This window comes from Cricetulus griseus (genome assembly GCF_003668045.3).
Source record: "Cricetulus griseus strain 17A/GY chromosome 1 unlocalized genomic scaffold, alternate assembly CriGri-PICRH-1.0 chr1_1, whole genome shotgun sequence".
Classification (NCBI taxonomy): domain Eukaryota; kingdom Metazoa; phylum Chordata; class Mammalia; order Rodentia; family Cricetidae; genus Cricetulus; species Cricetulus griseus.
In genome coordinates, this window is record NW_023276807.1 from 273,379,917 (window position 1) to 273,402,618 (window position 22,702).

Below are 22,702 nucleotides of genomic sequence, written 5' to 3' on the forward strand. Positions count from 1 at the left end.
ACACACACACACAAGCCCCTTAATGCCTGGTTCAATTCTCAGCTATAATAAGAACCTTACTGTGCTCACATATGATTCAGATACTGCATGTTTAATCCTGTAGGCTTTGCTCTTACCTAAAAACTTTTTTTTGTCTGTGTATACTTTCTTAGTGAGTAAATGGTTAAACAATCATTCAGTCTCTAATCACATTTTAAAAATATCCCTTGGATCACATTTGAAAAAAAAAACAAGGCTCTCACTGTGAAAATTACTACTTGATTGAGTCAGAAAATATGGTTTTATGCAGAAACATTACTTATTTCTTTCACATCACATTCTCATTTGTAGACAAATGATTCACCCTTCTATAAGTCTAATCTGGTGCTATTTTAGATTTGACACCTACAAAGTCAGTGCAGAATGGGAAATGGCCCTCAGGGTTTCAGACTGAGGGGTTTTTTTAGGCTTTATTACAGCTCTCTATTTGCTGGTCATGTGATCAGAAAGATTCTAAGGGTCTCTAAATTAAGTTTCTTCATCTGAGAGACAGGAAAGCAATCTTCATGGAATAGCATGTGTCAAAAGTATATAGAGTGACTAGGAGTCTAGCATTTCATATTATAGGTATGTAATTAACTGTGTCTTTAAAATGACTACATTAGTGGCACTAAAAATAAAACACAAATTTCATCATGTGTACACATTACAATAAAGAGTTGGACACATGGTTCTGGAAGCATTTTGCTTATAGAACCGAGCAGCTGAGAGACACAGTGTATATGACCTAGTTTGTCATTATTTGTGTTCAAGAAAGTCAGAGTGAAGGTCAGAGATGGAAAATGAACTAGCTGACCAAAATCTTTCTAATTTCAGATTTAAAAATCAACAGCAATGTTAGAGAATGCTTTCTGTCTATATGGAAAGTTTCTATAATCATCAGTTTTCAACCATTTGGAAAAGAAACTGAACTTGAGTAGATCTTTGTATATATTCTGGATCAGCAGTTGGCATGTGTAATACCTCTCTTTGCCTCCCTTTCTTCATCTGGAAGATAGTAGTATCTTCCAGAAAAAGGGTGAAATTATATCAGCTGAATTATCTGGGCACAGGTTTAGTTGTCAATAACTATCACTGTCAGCCATTTGATATTTGTAGACTGTAGATAATAACTGTAGCTCTGAAGCTTGTTTCCCAAGCTGCCTAATTTCAGGAACTGGGCATCCAATTCACCTCCCTTCACAGCACATTTGAGTTTACATTTGATAGCATACATTTCAGAAGAGCACTGGGAACATATTTATCACTCAATAATAGTTAGCTATTAAGATTAAGTTTTGAAAATATCATAGTTTTTTTTCCTTTCTGGTTTCCCTTTCTTTTTTATGGCATATTTCATTGGTTCCCATTTTATGCAGAACACTCACTCTTAGCACAGATAATTATTATAAATATTTATTTAGTTTAGAAGCAGTAGATTTTAAGCACACCATTTTTTCTTCCCTAAAAACACCATATTGCTATTTGTACAATATTTATGTTGCATTAAATTATGCAAGAGGATATGTGTACACTCTACCATTTTTTTGTAAAGGACTTGATTGTTGGGGTCATTTGCCTTTCTATCTATCTATCTATCTATCATCTATCTATCAATGTATTATCTATTTAACTTATCTACAGAGCAATCTGGAGCCAAATCATAATTATCAAGTTAAGACTACATTATGTAAATTAAAGGTAATTAAAGCTGTAAATATGATTAAAGTAAATAAAACCTTAAACTTGGGTGATTATTTTGGATTATGTGGGCGACCCATCATAACCACATTAGCCTTTAAATGTGGGCAGAAAGAGATGTGACTAATGAAATAAGGGTCCAAAGACCAGTGTAGCTCCCTTGACTACAGAAGGTTTGTCCATCTTCCTGTAATTGGCTTCAACTATTGGACTATTCTCTGAGATTGGAATGTGGCTTTCCTTTCTTAGTGATTTTCCCAGTTCAGTCTCAATCAGTATGTTCTTTCATCTCAGACGTCTTCTTAGAGTCTCAGAGCTACATGTTCACCTGTGTATTAGGCCTCTCTACTTAGCGGCACCACAAGGGCCATTAGCCCAATAGGACCCATTGGGACCGCTGCTTCCTTCCCTAGAATCCACTTTCCTAGCAAATGAAAGCAGTAAACAAACTAAAGGATCCAGAGAGCCTGGAATCAGCCTTGAACACTACTTTTACCACAATGATCCTGAATATCTTAGGGGCTAAGCCAGTTCTATCTCTGCATAGATAGGAGTCAGCACTTCCTCTCCTCTCTTAGCTCTTTCCTTCTACTTGGTACACAGCAGACAGATGACATTACAATTCTTTTAAGAGTTGAAAACTTGAACATCACCAATAGGATCTATGGCTTCCTGGGAAACAGAAAAGACAAGGAAATTCTGGAGTTATAAGAACAGAGGAACCCAGGAATCTTGTTGAAGCTATTCACCAATAGAAAAGAATTCCAACACAATTAACAACTGCTTAAGGTCTTCTCCCTTCCCAAATATAATCCTACAATTTTCTAGAAACCTCACCAGAAACTCCATTTAGAGGGAAAGAACATGTACTAAGTCCTTGTTTAGCTGCAGTGGAACTAAATTAAAATTCCATAGACATCCTGTAAAACCACTTTCAAAAGGGAGAGAGAGAAGGAAAAAGTAAAGTTTCTTAAAAAGTAACTTTTTAATATGTAACTACAGGGCAACAAAAATGATACATAGCTAATGCAAACATATTTAATTGTGCCTCTCACTTGAAAAGCTCACACCCACACTTATTAGCTTATGGGTTATTTTCTGCTACTGTCCCTTGAAAAGCCAGTATCTCCATGTGGGCACATCTTTCTTCCTGAGTACCTCTCTCTCCCCTAACTATCCCGCTTAAAGTCCATATTAAAATATCCTTTATAAAATCTCCTAGTCTGCTTCATACTGGCTAGTCCTTTCATTCTTTTCTGCATCAAAACACGAATCCTGGGTTTGCCTGATCATGTTCAGAGGACAACAAAGGAACTCTTGAGGCTATTGAGAGTACAATATAGAGCCATGTCTTATCACCATTTAAATTCCCAGGCTTCCAGCATCCTTCTGCCTAATTTATACTAATGAACCAAGGGGGCTAACCATGGCTTTGCAAAATATTTTGGTTTTGCAGGCCACTTTCTCAGTGATGCCACTCTTGAAATCTTACAGATTGGGATAAATTTCCCTGCTGTAATTTGTTTAAAATGTCCCTCTTTTTACACTCAAGACAAGGGAAATTCATATTTATATGGCCATTACTTTGTTGTATGTCTTCCAAGTTCAACTCTTTCCATGTGTAACCTGACTTCCATATAGTGATGGACACACAGAGGGTGATGGGGAAATTTCCCTTGAAATTTATGGCATCAGGGTGTTTTGCCAAACTCTAGTCCAGATGCTGTGGTTAAAGTATAAGTTTTAGGTGTGATTCACTAGAGTTTGAATATACCATGTCAGCCACCAGTAGATAAGTGGGCTTCATCTTACTACCTTAAAGAGAAAACACCAAGGCCCCCCCAAGAGGAAGACTTTCTATGTGCAAATGACTGCACTATCAGCTCAACCTGCCAGTCTGCTCAGATATTGGTCTGGAAACCTCCATCAAAGGAAATATTATTCATATTCATATCATTTCAGCCAATGAATTTTTTATTTATTGGGTAAGCAATACATAGTACATGTTTATAATTATTTTCTTTTTAAATGACTAATTCAATTTTATTTTATGTGCATTGGTGTTTTACATGCATGTATTCTCTGTGTGTGTGAGGGTTTCAGGTACCCCGGAGGTAGAGTTACGGGCAGTTTGTAAGTTACCATGTGGGTGCTGGGAATTGAACCTGGATCCTCTGGAAAAACAGCCAGTGTTCTTAACCTCTGAGCCATCTCTCCATCCTCTATAGTTATTTTCTGAATAGATGAATGAATGTGTCTTTCAACTGCTATTCAAAATTTTTGGTGAATTTATTCATTTATTTGCAAAATAACTATAGAAAGAAAACCATCAGTAAGTGTCTGTGTGTTTGTATGCATTTTATTTCATCGCTATACCTACACATTGGCATGGATTTTCAGTGTTTGAAGATTTTGGATTTAATAGAGTCCATGTTTCAAAATAAGTACTGGAATCCCTCTGAGTATTTAATTGTTTTTCCAAAGGCTTTAATTATCCTCCTGGCATATGCTTTTCTTTCCTAGATTTCCCCCTGAATTCTTAACAAAATATCCTATTTACAAATAACACTATGTGGGAATTTAAGATCTAAAATTTTTTATGAGACTATTACTAAAGTCATTTACAACAGTAACCCCAAACAATACACCTGGAATTTTGAGCTCTCTGCTTTTAACTTAAGTGTTAATCTTAGTGGCACAGAACCTGAAGCTGTATGTTAGAAGCCATGAATTACCATTTTCCTGCAGTGCCTACCTGATTTAACTACTTGAGCCTAGGTTTCCTCATCTGTCAAATGAGAAACTTTACAGTTATTTAAAAAGTGGACGACTTTATCCCACTTCCACGTAAAAGAAGAGAGGGCTATGCAAAGGCAGAATGAAGCCTGTTGAGATTTCATTTCTGTTGCTGTAATGGAACACCCTGACAATAAGCAAAAACTCTCACTTACAGTCTTTCCTCAAGAGGAAGTTCAGGCAAGAGCTGAAAACAGCTAGTCACTTAAAACCCACATTAAAGAGCAGAGCGAGAATAAAGGCATCCTTGATGCCTGCTTACTTAGCTAGTTGCTTTTATTCTTTTGTGTTTCAGAGTTGCCTGCCTAGGGTATGCTGTTGCCTAAGATAGGTTGGGCCAATCAACACCCCAGATAATCCTCCATGCCTGCAGGCCAACCTCATCTAGATAATTCCTTCATTGGAATTTTCTCTTTAAGTAATTGTGGGTCATATTGATTCAATAAGAAAACTAACCATGGCAGGTATCACAGGTATGGTTTAACAAACTCAAATATGCAAGACTTCCCAAAGCATGTGCATTATTTATCGACTTTGGTTGGAGGAATTACTTGCCATATCGTGCACATGAAGGTGAGAGATAGTCAGTTCACTCCTGCCACTTGTAGGGCATATGGATGGAATTCAAATCATCAGGCTGGGTGTCAAGTAGGCAGGTACCAGTAATTACCCACTTAGCAATCTGTTCAAATTTTTCTCTTTTTGACTTCCAATGGAGGTTTTCTCCACTGATGTCAAACTACTCTCACTGGTAATTATAACATGTTATATATTGGCCTTCTGTCACCAATGAGCAAATGTGTTCAACATTATTCAGCCCTCTTCAGAAATTGTTCATCTTTGCTTCTTAGTGGGACCACTTTATTTCAGTGTAATGATCATTTGTTGAAGGTCTACTCCTGTACCACACTGCTTGTGTGGGAGGGATGGAGTATCTGGGAAGCTCTTCCTCTTGTAAGGACTTTGCTGCTTAGTGTGAGTGATAGTATAGGAAAAGAGGGGCCTCGGGTCAGCATGCAGCTACTTTCACAACCCTGGTGGTCTTAAGGAAGTTCTAAAGCACAGCTTAGAAATCCTACATATAAGAATAAGGCAGGGCATGGTGGGTAATGGGAAAACCTTCTTGTGACTTCCATGAAAATATCAATAGGCAGTAGTTCTGGCACTAGATGTGCATTCTGGGATACAGAAATAGAAGTCACTATATGCATAGGAGTGAGGGGGGAATTAGAGGGAGTAGGTAGAAAAGGAGGAATTTATCACCCATTCACTGACAGCTGTAGTTCTTCAGTGGTTTTTCAACTGGAGAAGATTTTTAAATGTAATTTCTTGTATTCAAGCAGTTGCTATCATTCCCAGCCATGTTCAATCACATACTCAGAGATTAACAGAATGAGGAACAGAGAAAGAAACATACTTTCCTCAAACTGGCATGGTGGGACTAGTGCACTAACAACTGACTATAACTTCTTCCTAATTTGTATAAAGGTGCAGAAGATCGAAACCCACTGTTTTACACATCTAGCTGTTACAAAATTTCCTTATTAGGTTCTCAAAACCTACATGCATGAGCCTTTAAGAAAACTATTTAATTCACTTTGCTAGCACATTGTCTCCCTTAAAACATAAAGATACACAGGAAAATATTAACTGCTGTAATTTAATTTCATTATTTTGTGCGCACAGGAGTTTGGCCTCCACATATATCTGTGTACCTAGTGTGTGCCTGTTGCCCTCCAAGGCCAGAGGATGTTATCACATTTCCTGGAACTAGAGTAGCAAAGGGTTGTGAATGGCAACACAGGTGCTGGGAATTGAACGTGGTTCCTCTGGAAGAGTAGCCAGTTTTCTTAATGGCTATCTCTTCAGCCCTAACGTTGACTTCTTAGTTTCTCATATTCAACTTAAAAAAAAAAAGAAAGTCATTCACAGAGGCCAAACTGCATGTATTTCAGAATTTGAAAATTCCTGAGAAGTTGTTAAAGATGCAAAGGAAATAGCTAATATAATGGATTCACAAGCAACAAAGGATACTATACAACTTAGAAGCTTTTGTTATTTATTCTTTCAGGAAGGTTCCTTTTACACTCACCTTGTGGGTTCTAAAGTCTATGTGGAAGAACGATACACATGGGCACATCCACATTCACACATGCATGCATATACAAATATACACACACTTTGGCACTAAAGACAATTGTGAATATGTACTATGATACATCACATCATGTGTGCCTTGTTCTTAAGGATACCAAGGAGAGAGTATTCATGTCTTGCTGACAGATGAGCCCTGAATATGGAGGTGGTCCCTGCCTTTTACATGGGCCTACCTAAAACAGTTACATGACTTTGCATTTCATTCCAGAGAATCATATGGCTTCCTGTTCACCTCTACTTAAGTCTCCCCTTTGGGGGATTAATTTTAAAGCTCTCCCTGACCTGGCCTGGCTCATTCTCATGCTGGAAGCTTTGGGAAACTAATCCCACACTGGAAAGCAAGGTTCTTATTTTCAGAGATAAATTATTTATTGATTGTGATTTTTGGAAACTTTTAATGGAGCTGTCTAGACTTAGCAGGACTAAAAAACAAGATAAGTCACATGAGTAAGAAGTAATAGTGACATCATTTCTTCTTAATAAGCAAGCAGATGTGGTACATTTTGTAGTAAACAGTTCTTTCCTGTTAAATTTAATGCTTTTAACAGGAACTTTTTAGTTTGTTTATTCCTAATTAGCCTGGTAGGTAAAGCTATGGTAAAAGTTGAGTGTTTTCTCAAGTACTTTTACTATGAAATATAAATTACAATATATTATTTAAAGACATATGTTGTCATCTTATTCCCTTGTTACACCTCAAGTCTTAAACAACTCTGCCATTCCCCATGTTTGCTAACCTACTATATTGTTGGCTACTTTGCTGATTTAGAAGAGACTGAGTGTGTGGCAGGAGCCAGGAGTCTGCAGCTGAGTCATGACCATGTACAGAGAAGCCATGAACAAACCAGAGTAGAAGCAGAGAAGTAAAGCATCAGGATGCAGTTCCCCAGCAGACCAGCTTCATGCTGGCAATGTCACCTGCTTTTCAGTTACAAGGCAGCCTGCCCTTCTTGACCTGGTTAAGCAGCAGCTCTTCTGCTTTCTCTTTGAAAACTAGATCCAGGGTAAGTTGTGATAAGGACACAAAGCCTATGGAAATGATACCTGATGGGGAATGTACTGTGTATGTTTATCTTATTGATTGTTGAATAAAATACTGTTTGGCCAATGAGACAGGAAGTTAGCAAGGACTGGGAGTCAAAGAGGATTCTGGGAAATGTAGTAGAGAAGTGGTGATCCAGGCAGGAAGTGACATAGCAAGGAGACTCATATTTAAGTGAAGGAGAAACAGGAAGGGTCCCTTTTTTCCTTTCCCCTCCTCCAGCGGCAGGATGTGATCCACTGGCAAGGGAGGATGCCAACAAGGTGTCCGATAAGACAAGTCTTATAAAATATATAAATTTATGATAATTAAGACTGAGCTAACAGATGAGGAATCCTTGTCATTGGCCAAGCAGCTTTGAACCTAATACAAGTTTCTGTGTATTCATTTGGGCCTAACTCGAGCAGGCAGCTGGCGTAAAGCTCACACGTGGCTGTGGGGCTCAGTCGGCTTTGGCAGAAAGATTTATCGTAACAGATACTCTATTATTTTTCCATTTTTACTCTTTTTTCAATCAAAGATTATCCACTGTACTTGCTTCAGCATCACACATACTAAAACTGGAATGATTTGCGAAGATTTACATGGCCTCTGCACAAGAATGTCATGCAAGTTCATGACATGAAGAATTCCAAGTGTTTAAAAGAAGTCAGGTTCTGTACATGAGATTTATAAGACAAATTTAATTTTGTTCTTTAGTGTACTTAAATTTTATTTGGACCAGGAAAATCAAACTTCCTTAAATGCAACTTTATACTTTTCTCCAGTACAACTCTTTAATGATAATTTATAAGACACTGCCAGGTTCTATAAGGTGACCCTTACAGAAGCTTCTTAGGATAAAATATTAAGCCATTAGTAATTTCACCAAAACAGTAGAGATAAGGGAGAATTGCTCTGGGTATCTGTGATGCATGGCACCTTACCTCCTCCAGCAAACGGTCCAGCCAGAAGGAATAAACACCTAAACCCTTGATTGAGTTCTGCCCTCTCTATGAAAAATTTTATATACTTACATTTGCTTGCACTAAAGCTATTCTAATTGCCTCACTCGCGGGAATAAGATTTCATTATTTTATATGAAACCAGGAATACATTTTGTCCATTCTTAGGGGTGATAACAAGGTGTCAGGTAAGTGCTCTTCTTTCCTATTTCACCTGCTGCCTCATCTTTGCAGGTTCCTCTTTCAGCTTGCAGCAGATGTCTGCCATCACATTTGGCATTTTGCAGCACCTGTTTCTGCCACAGGCCATTGCCCTTTTCAACTTTCTTTAGGAAATGAGCTGTTTTGCTTAGTCAAATCTCATTACTCTTTCCATAATTGCCTTAGATTGCAGTTCATTATCAGAGAAGAATCTCAGCCTTGACTGGTAATGCTGCTTAAGACATGGCTAAGGTGTCCTTCTATATGCTTTAAAGAAATGCATGTCATTTAAAAGCAAAATTCGTGCAACTAATTACCCCACTCTTTATCCTTTGTGCCTTACAGATTAAACAAGATACATTCCAGAGTTCAGTGGTGAGACCTAAGATACATACACAGCCTTCTGTTTGAAAACTTTTCCATTTATCAAGAAGATAGTATGTACAAGTCAATTAGTCTAAATTTGGAAAAACTGTGGGAAAATGACGAGTCTGCTTGTGTGTATGTGTGTGTGTGTGTGTGTGTGTGTGTGTGTGTGTGTGTGTAGGTTGACACTGGGACACTCCTTTGATTGTGCTCCACATTATTCATTGGACAGGGTGTCTGACTTGAACTAGGACCTTGCCAGTACAGCTAGTCAGTCTAGCTAGCTTGCTCTGGGGACCCCCTGTCTGTGTTCTGTGTGTTAGGATCAGAGGTATACCACAATGCCTGTCGTTCTGGGGATCAGAACTCTGGTCATGTACAGAAGGGCTTTACATACATCTCCTAAGGTCAATATTAATGCTACAATTAATTGACAATTTATAGTTGTGCTTTATGTTTGAGCACAATATCACACACACACACACACACACACACACACACACACACACACACACACACAATGCATGAGTGAATCAAGCTAACTAACCATCATGTCCACTAATGTTTTCATAGTGATACATTTGAAATCTACTTTCCAATTATTTTAAACTATACAATACATCATGACCGACTCTGTTCATGTTGCTGAAGATGAGTTCTCAAAATTATCCTTCCCATCTGCCTGGAATTTTGTATCCTTTGCTGTCTGCTCCCCCTTCCCTCACCTGCCAACCCCTAGCTTCAACATCAAATTCTTTGCTACTTTCATGAACCAATTTTTCTATGTTCCATATATAAATGGTACCCCCTAAGGCACTTGTCTGTGCATGGTTCTTTTTCAGATAACAATGTCACTGCCAATGAAAGGGGATGTTTCTTGCAATTGGATATTCTGCCAGCGTTTATGAAGTTCCCTGTGATGACTTCTGCCTACAGGATATTGGGGTGAAATGGGGCCAATGTTTACAATTTAAGAGGTCTTTTATACCTGTCAGTAGTGGTGCACACCTTTAATCCCAGCACTTGGGAGGCAGGTGCAGGTGGATGTCTATGAGTTTGGGGCTAGTCTGGTCTACAAAGTGAGTTCCAGGACATCAGTTCTCAGCATTGGGAATACCATGGAGATGGCCATGCAGAATCAGTGAAATGACTTATGGGCTTGAGTTCAGGAGAGATATTCATGCCTCTTCCCAGTGGCACTAAAGGTCATGCACTAGTTTAAATATCATTCAGACTCATTTGTATTACAGTCTGGTTTTCCAGAACAATACCTAATCAACAGCAGTCACATCAGGGCTACATCTATACATTTACAAATATATATGTATATAAATACATAGATGAAACAACAATTAATGAAAAAAAGAGGCTATGAATTTGAAAGTCAGGAAGAAGGGGTATATGGGAAAGTTTGGAGGGGGAAAGGGAGGGGTAAATGATATAATCTCAGAAGTAAAAGAAGTAATTAATAAAATAATGCCCTACCTACCCCACTTGTGAAAGTTCTTACTTAGCTGTCCCTTACTTCTGTAGCTATTATCTCTCACCCACACAATATTTTTTGGTATTTTCTTACCCACCTATAGAACAATCTACTTTGAAAAATAATAATGATACCCACAGATTTTCTTTCCTGTGTTTGTCTCTTCCCTCATCCACATAGCCAACTCCCCTATTCCCGACTTTCTTCAATTTCCTACATGTTTAATAATTCACTGTTTTCCTCTGACTTAAACATATAGATTTTCTAATTTGACCGTTTTCTTCTCCCACATTTAGTGATTTACTTTTCCTTATTTGCTTATTTTCACCTTCTTGTCAATTTGGGATGTGTTACAATTGTCTAAGTAAAATATTCTATCAGTCATGCTTTATATAAATGAATAATAATCATGAATTCTGTGATAGAATCCCAGTATTGTGGAGATGAATAAAAGACATAATCCATCTATTAAACCTTGAACAAACGTGGCCTTATTGACCTCGAAAAACAGTGAGAAAATTAGATAAAGTAGAAGTAAGCCAGCAAGAAGAAAGACAAAGTTGTAGAAGAAGCAATAAAGAGGAAGAACAGGAGGATGAGGAGAAGGAGAGGAAGGAGAAGAAGCAGCACTCTGAGTACCACTGGATGTTCTACACTGAAGGCAACTCCAGTCATTTCAAACAACCAACTGTTGAACAAAGGCTTTATGCAACAGGACATGAGAGGATGAAAATGACTAAAACCCATTATGTACATGAATGAAAACTTCAAAGAATACTAAATAAATAAATAAATATCCAAAATACTGTAATCTTCATTAGCGAAATAATAAATAGTAAAAATAAAAAGGTTGATACTTCCTGATGCATTATTTTGCAAATAACAACACATAAGAAAGAAAAATTCATTTCCCAATGACAAAGCACAAGTGCAGAAGGAGTATATGGTAGGAAGAGCAGGCAAGTGGCTAGCAACACGGAGATATGAACAGGACTGAGCATCCAGGACCCACATGAGGTGGAAGCCAGAACCCTTAGTCTGAAAGATCAGAAAATGGAAATGAACTCATATGCACAGCCACACTGTACCTAGAAGGAGTTCAAATTCAGCATTAGGAGATAGTCAATGAATCCATAAAACACAATGTCTCGAGACCATAGGAAAAGACCCACCTGTAGACTTAAAACTCACATATGAAAAGGTGGCACCAGACTCACCTTCCTTTAAAAAAAATCTGTCAAACTGTTATTAGAAATACTTATACCACTTTCTATCCCAGTAACAGTGTACAGGAGTTCCAATTGTTTTCTGATGTTCATGTTAATTTTCCAGGTCCTACTAAGGGGAATAAAATCCTGGTCTACTGGTTTGTTTGTTCCTCATATAAATTCGTGTGTGTGTGTGTGTGTGTGTGTGTGTGTGTGTGCATGTGTTTGTCCTCATACATAGGTGTGTGTATGCACATGTGTAACAGTGTAACATGTGTAACAGTGGAATTCAAGCTGCTGATTGGGAAGGGTCTCTGGTCAACTGTGCTAAACTCACTTATTTCCAGATTCCTTCTTAATTTTATCTCCTCTTAATGAACTCAATCCTATCCTTATCAATCTGGCTTTACAGTTAAATGGCTGGCTCGGAATACTGGGGGTGGGGTGGGTTTGACATTTGCTTCCCTTTATTGCCAGTTAGGAAAGAAATGAAGCATATCTAATTTTAAAACGCTTCAGGAAAATATCAATTGTTATTAAGACAAAAGCTGACTAAACAAAAATAGATCATTTTAGATTTTGAAATCTAATTGTTATTATGAAAGGAAACTTTGAAAGGTCATTTTCTTGACTCACTACATAATGTACCCTGCCTTCACCAAAGCTAACTCAGAAGCAGTTAGAAATGTGTAACTATAGAAAGGTCAGTTCATCAGAAAGACAAGGACATTTTGTGTTCATTCACTTAATTAGAGTTTCAAGATACAGAAAGAAAAAAATCATGACTGACCTAAGAGAGGAAAAGTAAATTACTGTCATGTTGAGAAAACATAGTGATGCTATTTGATAGTTTGATAAAACCAGGAGAAAAAAAATCAGGAAAAGGCCTGGAACATCACCAGCTAACATGATCAAAGCATTGGTAAAATTACATGCAAAAATTGAGAATTTTCTAATTTTCATGCAATGTCACCTATTTAGACCATATATCACTCCCCAAAATTATACTTAATGAAACTCTTGCAGGGCTTATTATCTAATCACAAGAGAATAAAATTTTATATCAATGTAAAATATTGTTTTTGAAAACTCATTCAAAACATACTTCTACACAACTTTCAGGTCAGGAAAGATGGCACAAGAAAAATGAAAAAAGCATTTGGATTAAATAATGATTAAAATATGAAACATCAAATTTTGAAGATGTACTTAGAGGGGTACTCCTAAGGAAGGGTGTCTTTAAGACCTTGTATTTAAAAAGAGAATTTATTAAAGTCAGTGACATGTTTAATCTGAAGAAACAAGAGAAGGAAAAGTCTAGAAAAACAATTGTGGCAAGAAGAAGAATAATAAGAGAAAAAGAACCAAAAAGGTTAAATAACAGCAGAGAAACTTAAAGAAGTCACATAACTTCTCTCATATGTGAGAGAAAAGACACATACAACTAGAAAGTGGGGCTTAAAGGTAATAAACATATAAATCATTAACATCAGGATTGAAACATGGCTGATTCCAACAAATCCAACAACTATGAGGAGAATAACCAGGAAGTACTTTATAAACATTAGGCCAGTGTTGACAAGCTACAAAAATAAGTAGGTTCTGTGAAAAACAAAATTTGGCAGACCCTATAGGAAGAAAAAAATCAAATATTAACAGGTTGGTTATATTCAACTCATAACATGAAAGTCTCCTCACCATTGCCAGCACCACCACAACAAACCAAACTTCAAACCCGGAGAGTTTCATTTATGAATTTTACAAAGTAGAGAAGGAGTCTATCAGTCTCATATTCATGCTACTGTATGGGCCACACTAGTTTGATCCGTGGGTTATAAATGAATAAATACAGTATGGGAAGTAGGGAGGGTGATAGGTTTAGAGGGGCAAGAGTGGTGTGGATATGTATAAAATTTTCAAAGAAAAAATAAAAGTATTTACAAAATTAAGTAGGAAGAAATATTTCCCATTTTATATGTGAAGACAGTATTTCCTGAAAACCAATAGTGTTTCTCATGAGCAAAGATGTAATAAGTTCTATAAGTTTATACATATATACTTATATATAACATAATATATAATTACATACAAGCTTTTACATGTCAACAAAGACTCAATAAAGTGGGTATATAAGAGATGAGTAGAACTTTGATAATAAAATACTGTATTCAGAAAACCAAACTTTAATTATAAAAATTACCCTTTGAGGCTATGTTGGAGGAAAAATAATGGAGAAAAAATAAGGGTTTAGCTTTTGTCAATTTTTTAAAATCAATTTTAAAGTAATCAGTTTCATAATGGCTTTTGTGTTTATATACATCATTATACCCTGTCTCAAAAACAAAGAAAAAAACTTAAGTGTGAAATTCTTATCAAGTTATGTTAAGTGGTAAAAATGAACTCCTTTTGTTGCTGGCAATAATTTAAGGTTAGATGTCCACCCATACCGCTGTGAACCCAGGACAAACTTGTAAGTACATGTGATAGCCATTGGTATAACTACTAAATAAAGGTAAAATAGACTGGCAGGGTGGCCAAGAGGGTAAAAGCAGCTACCACCAAACCTGAACACCTGACTTCCACCCTGAGAACTCACATGATGAGATGTGAGAACTGACTAGAACTGGTTACCCCAGGCTGTCCTCTGATATCACAGGCGTGCTATGGCTTGTGCATAGCCCCCACACTCACACACATAAACAAAATAAAGATTAAAAACAGAAACACATTCACTAAGAGGTTCTTGATGTTTAACTTATAACCAGTGAAAATACACTGAAGTTTTGTTTTGTTTTGTTTTGCAAATTACTGTGTCCATTTTAATTTTTGAACCCTGTATGTGCTTTCAGAAGACAATCTACATATAAGTCACAGGGGAATAACCTGAGCAATTTATATAAGCTCAGACAAAATATTGAAATTGAACCAATTTTATAACTATTTATATACTATAATCATATAAATACACAAATATTCACACAGACTTATTCACCTGTAATGCATCTTCTTTTCACATATACAAGCAAATACCTTTTATGAAAAATACCCTCTAAATACAAATATTCACCAAGTATTACAAAAGCAGCATTGCTTTTAAAACCTTAACTATTTGCAAATGGATTTTAACAAAACATAAATGAGTCTCTTTTAAACAAAATGCTGTAAATTCACATTCCATAATCCAAATTGAGTTTTTTCTTCAACATGATTTGTGAGTCTTTTGTTTGTAAACAGCTCGAACCCTGCTCAAAGATATGAATAGAAGGTGTAAAATCAATTTCTGCCTCACTGCATTCTGCTCTACATTGCATAGCACAGCTATTAAACATCACATGTGTTCAGGGGCTGGCAGTCAGCTCTGCTCTCCCCTCCTGCCACTCTGCATCAGTGCTGCTCTTAGTAAGGTTGCCATGTATGAGATGAGGCTTTACCTACCACCTGCAGCTACTTCACCCTCACATGTTCTATCTTAATCACCAGGCTTACAATAACAACATGGGCGCAGTAGATAACTACCCTTCATCTAGAAATGTTGCTGAAATCACTCAGGAAACTTTTTAAGAATAGATAACCATTGGTATTAATTATAACAATGAGGGTTTTATTTTCCCTAACAATCTAGCTCCATGGATATCTTCCAAAGTTTTGTAAGCACACTCCTCACGTGGCTATTCTCAGGAAGGTTTGTCTTTGTTTAATATTCTTTCCTACCAGGTCACACTTTTGATATGGCTTGTTGAAAACTTTTGGCTCAAATTCGGACAAAACAATGCTAGGTTGGCAAAGAATAAAGAACACAAAATACCAAAAACAACGATTTTTAAAGCATTTGACAATTTCATGAAAAAAATGCAGAAATGCTCTTGCTAGTCAACTAGATTCAAAGTAACCTTACCCCGGCTTTGTGTCATTCACAACACAGTGATAGGTAAATGTTCCAAACATTTGAACTCCTAAAATTCCATACAGAAGAAGGAAGAAAAGGAGGAAAATGGAAACACTCCAAATTTGTTCTCCTGACCGCCTAGGGAAAAGAGAAAAGTTAGATAAGATTGATTTAATACAACCCCCAAAATTCCATAAATTGTCCCTTTAATGTATGCACCAAACTGCTTACTTTAAAATATTTGTAATTCTGGTCCTCGGCAGTTCGAATCGGAAATAAATCCTGAAGGCCCGGATCATAATGAGTGGCCGTGGGATCCGAAGCATACCCCAAGGTGACATCTGATCAACTATGTCAGCTATTTCAAATGCCTACAGAGGAAGACACACACAGCTTAGGTTTCCCCTGGCATCGCTTATTGCAGCAGTGAAATTACTGGTAACACAGGAATGTGTACCCTGTGCCTTGAATGTAGCCCGTACCTACATTGTATCCTACCAATGATCAAATCTCAACATCATAGCTACCTAAAGAGAGACAAAAACATAAACCTGTGAAAGTGCCCTAGATCTCCCTTACTAGTTCTTCCAGCAATAGTTTTTTTTTAAATCATAAATTAAAATGGCCAACTTTTGTGTTATTTCTCACTTACAGTGTCTTTGAATATCTAGAAAACAAAAGAAAAGGGAAAGTGTTAAAATATTACTAAAATATGGAAAATTGTCACTTCCTAGCAGAAGTAAAATAATGACAAAAATCTCACCTAACATGCAATGGTTTATTAGATGGTAAGGACACATGAGTATGAGAGATGAAATCCAGTTACAGGAGAGGTGAACCTCATACAAAATGAATAAGGACAGCCACCAAGAAGAGTTTGGGAGATGAAATACACATTTTTATTTTTAATTTCTATTATTAAGTGTGTGTGTGTGTGTGTGTGTGTTTAACACATGTGCGATGTACACAGGTAAGTGGTCTGAGACAGCCTGAAGGAGTCAGATCTTTCCCTACACCATGTAAATCTCAGGAATCTAACTCAGGAAGTCAGGCTTGGCAGCAAGTACTTTTAGCTGATGAACCATCCAGACCAATGCCTGGTCTGAATGTTTTAAACGAAGACTAGAAGAATATGGATCTGACTTACAATATTCTACTACAAGTTAACAATAATGCATTGATCATTTGATTTTTTGTTAGAAAGGTAAACCTCATGTTGGTTTCTTAGTGAAATCAATCAAAAAAATCAAATCAGAACTAAAAAAACATAGTGACTTTACTTAAATGCAAAATCATGCCTGAAAGAATCTGAGACTGAGTTATACTATTTCCCAGTGAAACCCCTGTAAAAGCTTCTTCACACACACTCTCTATTTATTAAAATACAACATTCATATTTGTAATATATTTGGTGTTGTCCAATATCTAGCTCAATATTAATAGTCTAATTTGTTTTTAATGAGGTTTTAGACCAGAACTTATAATTTCCTAAATTCAACTTTTGATTTTAAAAATTAGATACAGCATTCCAAATCTTTTATTTCATTGACAACATGTTTATTGTTGTTTCATGAGGAAGAACTATCTTCAATATTGGTTTTAATTTCTGTGAATAACTCCCAATTATAATCAACAATAATTTAAATGTTGTAATTAGAGTTTTTCTATCCACAAACATGTAAAATTAACAATATAGGAAATTATACATTCAAATTTGGAAAATATTCTTCAGTGTTTTTAGGTAAATTTTGAATGCAAAATAATGCCCACTTTTTAAAACAACTCTGTAATTTAAACATATTTAATTACCTGTAACACAAGGGAAACCCAAAGGCAAAAGACCATGAATCCATCAAAAACACACCAGCGATCCTTCACATAGGAGGTATCACCCTGAAAACAATTACCACATGAATTGTCAGGCAAAATAAAAATCAATACGTATCTTTTTTTAAATTCTCTGATGGGAATAGTCAAAGGTTATCACAGTATAAACCATTCACATTTTCGTATCACAATGAAACAGAACTTCAAAAAGAGTATTTCTAGCACTTTAAAATGGTAGGTTGTTTGTTTTTTAGCAAATAATTGGTGAAATGGGACTTTGCAGAATTCTGAGATCAGGATGTTAAAATTTGTTCTCTTAGCCTCCCAAACCCAGCATGTACTAACAGAGGGAAGCTAATCACGTCAGGTCTTGTCCTGGAAGACCCAGAGCATACTACAGGCACCACGAAGCCTTTAAAACTGCTTGACCAACCACTGCTAGTAGGAGAAATAACCAGGAAATAACGGTGGAGGAGGAGACTTCCTGAATTTGCAAAGAAAGGATATGTTGACTTAAATTGGGAGGGTACAGGATACAGTCAAAGAAAATGAAGATGTATTGCTTTCTTTATTAATAGGGTCTCTATCCTGAGATTAGAATGTATACTTCAGTAAAATGGGATTTGAGATGAAAATTTCCCTTTGGAATAACAAAGTGTCAATAAAAGTGGAGGGCAAAGAACACTTGGGCTCTAGTTAGAAATTGTCAGGCTTGTCAAGGAGGATATGAGTTATTCAAGACCTGTCAGTTTGCATAAAGGTAAACAGTTGAAGGCTGCCAATCAATTATCCAGTGCAAGGAAGTATCTGAAAGTGCCTTGCAAATCTTAATGAGGAGATACACCAAATGCATTTAGGATACATTTAGAGGGATATTTTTGCAGTCGCAAATGATATGCACCGGGAGCTTCATGTGCATGTGATTTATTGTCCTAGCTTCCCAGCGCCTGTCTGTTAGTATGTCTTAGCATTGTTAATTATTACTCCAACAGTGTTCAGTAGATGCATGCTAATTATTATTATTATTATTATTATTATTATTATTATTAATTATTTATTTTGTTTTACAAGGCAGATTTTCTCTGTGTGTAGCGGGCTATCCTGAAACTCACAGAGCTCCACCTGCCTCTGCCTCCTGAGTGCTGGGGCTAAAGGTATGCACCACCACCATCTGGCTTTGCATGCTACGTTTACCTAGGTCTATTGCCAGATAAGAAACAGACAACTGAGACTCATTTGAAGAATTCAGATTACCATACATGGATGGGATGATCTTCAGCACCTCAAATATTTCACATCATTTCAATTGGTTGGCTTTTCCTTTAGTGATTTAGTCAGTAGAAATACTTCTGGGGAAAGGCAATTAAAATTTTTCTCAGGCACAAATTATATCCTGTTATTCATGGATGAAAATCCTTCATTCATCTTCACTCACCATAGTAGGAACTCTTAGGACACACCAGGCCCTATCAGAGACCACCTGACTCTACAAAGCCTTGCCATCTGCTGCCTGAGTACAACCTGTATGTCACTTTAGACTCCTCAGGCCTCTCCTAAGTACCAGCTGCTCCTTGTGTGTGTGTGTGTGGGGGGGGGCTTCCTTTTCTCCCTCCTCTATGCTCTCTAAATACCACACCTCTTCATCTTTCAATTTTCCTTTCCTTCGAGAGATTTTTGATACCCTAGAAGCATATTTTTCATTTTCTTTGTGTGTGTTTCTAAATACATACATACATAAATACATCCTGCTCAGTCTATATAATGTTACTTGTACGTATCTGTTTTTAGGGCTGGTCATTTAAAAGAGAGCAAGGAAGGGTACATGGGAGAGTTGGGAGAGAAGAAAAGGAAGGGGAAATGATGTAATGTTAGTATACTCTTAAAAGTAATATAAATAAAAAATTAAAATGAAACATCCTTTTGCAAATTGTTACAAGTGAAGAGACTGAAGAACTAAGAGGCAATGGCATACTGCTAGCAAGTGAATTAAATAGGAAAGGTTTTTAGCAGACAGCTACTTAATGTTTTTAAAACTTTCAGCGATTTAATTGAAGACAGCAAAGCAATTCATTTGAGAAATACGGGGTCTCCAAGACATCTCTGTGGACAGATATATTTTTATTTTGATGTTTTGTCCTTACAAATGTCTATATTTTTCATGCAACTATAAAAACAAGACAAACTCACAGACATAAAACTACAAAACAATAAAATTTTAATTAGTAACATAAATTTATTTGTGGCAGGTAACATTTTGCTAACATTGAACTTTATTAAAACTTTCACAATCAAGAATGGAATGTCAAACCCAACTTGCTCAGATTGTCTTTTTATGACATGCATGCTAAAGAATGGTATGGTACCAAATGATAAAGCTATGGTTTGGAATTAATGTCATAAAATCAACAGTTGCCATCACTCACTTACTGCTACACTCTAATGATGAAGGATCAAGACAATGAAAAATACTTAAACTTCAGCTCAGGACAATCAGATCTCAGATTGAGCAGAAATTTCAGCTAGCATTTAAACACAAGTTCTAATGAGGTGATGTTCTGACTACTTCAATATAATATAAGCAATGAAGAATAAAGTTGACACTACATGTGCATCTCCTCTAATTATCCCTAATTAAAAGTAGAAATATACTTATCTGGTTTTTATTTTTAATTTGTAATTTCTTATAGATTGAAATCCAAAAACTATTTTTTGAGCTTAGTAAACAGTTAAATCAAATACAATATGTGAGCCTGTGTGAGTCCCTATTCTGAGTAAACAACTTAAAACTATTTATAACAATCAGGAATATAAACATCAACTTGGATGTATCCTACCTTAGGAATTACTGTTAACTCATTTTATACAATGATGGTGTTTTTGGATAGCAAATGAAAACATTATCAGCAACTCATAGGGAATTATTTCTGAAGTGAGTTAATAGCTCAGATTTACTTTAAAATGAAATGTAGCTGTTCAGTTGTTGATCTTTATGCAGGCTATGGTTAATAATTTTATAATAAAACATTAGAAATGCATACCACAGTGCAATGGCTGTCATGATTCTCCATTAAGGACGGAGCCACAATATATGATGGATAAAGAGAAGGGAAGAGAGTGGCAGCTAACTCTATGTCAAGAATCATTTTTTAAGGACTCCCAGTTCTTGCATGGGATCTCATGTGGCCCCAGCACCTCCCCAATACATAAGAGACAGACTGAGTCAATGTGTCATTTTCCAAGCTTTAAAGCCTACACTTCACTACTCTCTCTAAATGAGACAATGTAAGCTACTCCTGGGACAGTATTTTTTCATATTCCTAATCTCTGAACAGGTTTGTGTTACAGAACCAAAACCTGTGGCAAAAATTGTCTCTCCTTTATTTTTTTACTTTTATTAAGTTTAAATTTATTTTTATTTCCTGAGTACTAATTAGATATACATATTCTTTTCTTTGCAGTTCCCAGGTTCCTACATCTCTCATTTCCTCGTTTATCCTTTTATATCTTCAAAACACCCAGGTATGAAATCCAGCTAAATGTCACCATGCTCTGATTTTATCATGTGACATTTATCTTGTGTTCAATATATCAACAAATACTAAAGTGCCTCCTCCAGGGACCATAACCATGATAGGCTGTGGCTTTAGCTCCAGATGGCACAATACACCCAACCCTAGACTCATGGAGCATATACTTAAAGCAACTAGCTCCTTAACGGATATCCTAAGGCTTTGTACCTTACAAAATGCAATTAACTTTAAAAATATTCTTGTGTACTTATTTCTACCAACTTTTGGAGTTATGCTCTTTAAAAATTTCAATCTCAATAATATAAAAAAATGCACTGTATTTGGACATTCATACAAAAATATTACTGAGTTGATTAAAATATTCAATGAACTTTGTTAATTTAAATGACAGAAAATACTCACCTTGACAATACCCCGGATATGCATTTTTGCTATCATCTCTGCGGTGTAGAGAAACATCAATAAAGTGTCCAAGGTGAAGGTCACATACTGAAGGGGAGGATAGTGCTCGAAGGTCATGGGTGTGTTCATGCACACTGAGATGACGCTGATGATGGCACAGATGCGGAGCAGAGAGTGTACCCACTGCAACGAAGGCAGAGCTGCTTGTGACACTGTAAACTGAGACCTTTGACTTGTCTGGGAAAGCACACTATTTGGAAGACATAGGTTAAAATAGTCCACTCGTGCAGAGACGAGGAATAAGGAACATCTACTGAGTTCACATAGCACACTCAACATTTCCACACATGTTACAGTGTTTATTTCTCAAAGCAGCTTATTTTCCACAGGAGCACACCAAGATTCTGAAAAGACTAAGAAACATTCCTGTGATTATACATTAATAAATGCTAAACCCAAGATTAATTTGAAGGCCATCAAACCATTCTGTGGGAAATTCTGGTTCTCTACACAATGAGGCAACTCACTCTCAATGAACCTGGGTGTGACTTTTCTTTCTTTTGTTACCATAAAGCACCCAGAATTAACAGCCATGTCCTATTTACTGTAACTTCTCTATCATCTTAAATAATGGTCTACTATAGCACATCATAAATGACTTTTTAAATGGGTTAATATAGGACACTCCTACACACAAGTTTTTTTTTTTTTTTTTTTTTTTTTTTTTAAGATCACCTATAATCTCCCTATATAAAAGACATTTCTGGGCTAGTGAGATCCCTTTTGCCATACAAGCCTGGTGATTTAAGTTCAATCCCTGGAACCTATTATTGAAGGATATAATAAATTTCAAAAAGCTATCTTCTGACCTCCACTCTCCACACATCCACCTACACACACACACACATCCACCTACACACACACACACACACACACACACTAAAAATAAAAATAAATTTTAATACATTTGACAATCATTTCTAAAATTATCATTGTAGAAAAAAGATAATAAGTGAGGCTGTCTCTCTTTTTCAGAGAAAATTTTTTGTACATATTTAGAGTCTGCAATCTCTTTTAAAATTTAAAATTAAATTTCTGTGAAATTCTGGACACATGTTGATATACTGTCTAAAGTTTTTAA

The 22,702-nt window shown here is 36.3% G+C and overlaps 1 protein-coding gene across 1 annotated transcript in view; it reads right to left on the reverse strand.

The window, feature by feature from the left end:
- The window catches only part of LOC118239709 (sodium leak channel non-selective protein-like), a 153,023-nt gene that overhangs the window by 127,713 nt on the left and 2,608 nt on the right, over positions 1-22,702 (reverse strand). The window contains exons 2-5 of the mRNA XM_035453125.1: positions 21,562-21,744; positions 17,612-17,695; positions 16,034-16,173; positions 15,812-15,940 (exon numbers count right to left, since the gene is read on the reverse strand). Of these exons, the coding sequence (XP_035309016.1) occupies positions 15,812-15,940; positions 16,034-16,173; positions 17,612-17,695; positions 21,562-21,744 (536 nt within the window). The remainder of the gene's footprint in view (positions 1-15,811; positions 15,941-16,033; positions 16,174-17,611; positions 17,696-21,561; positions 21,745-22,702) is intronic.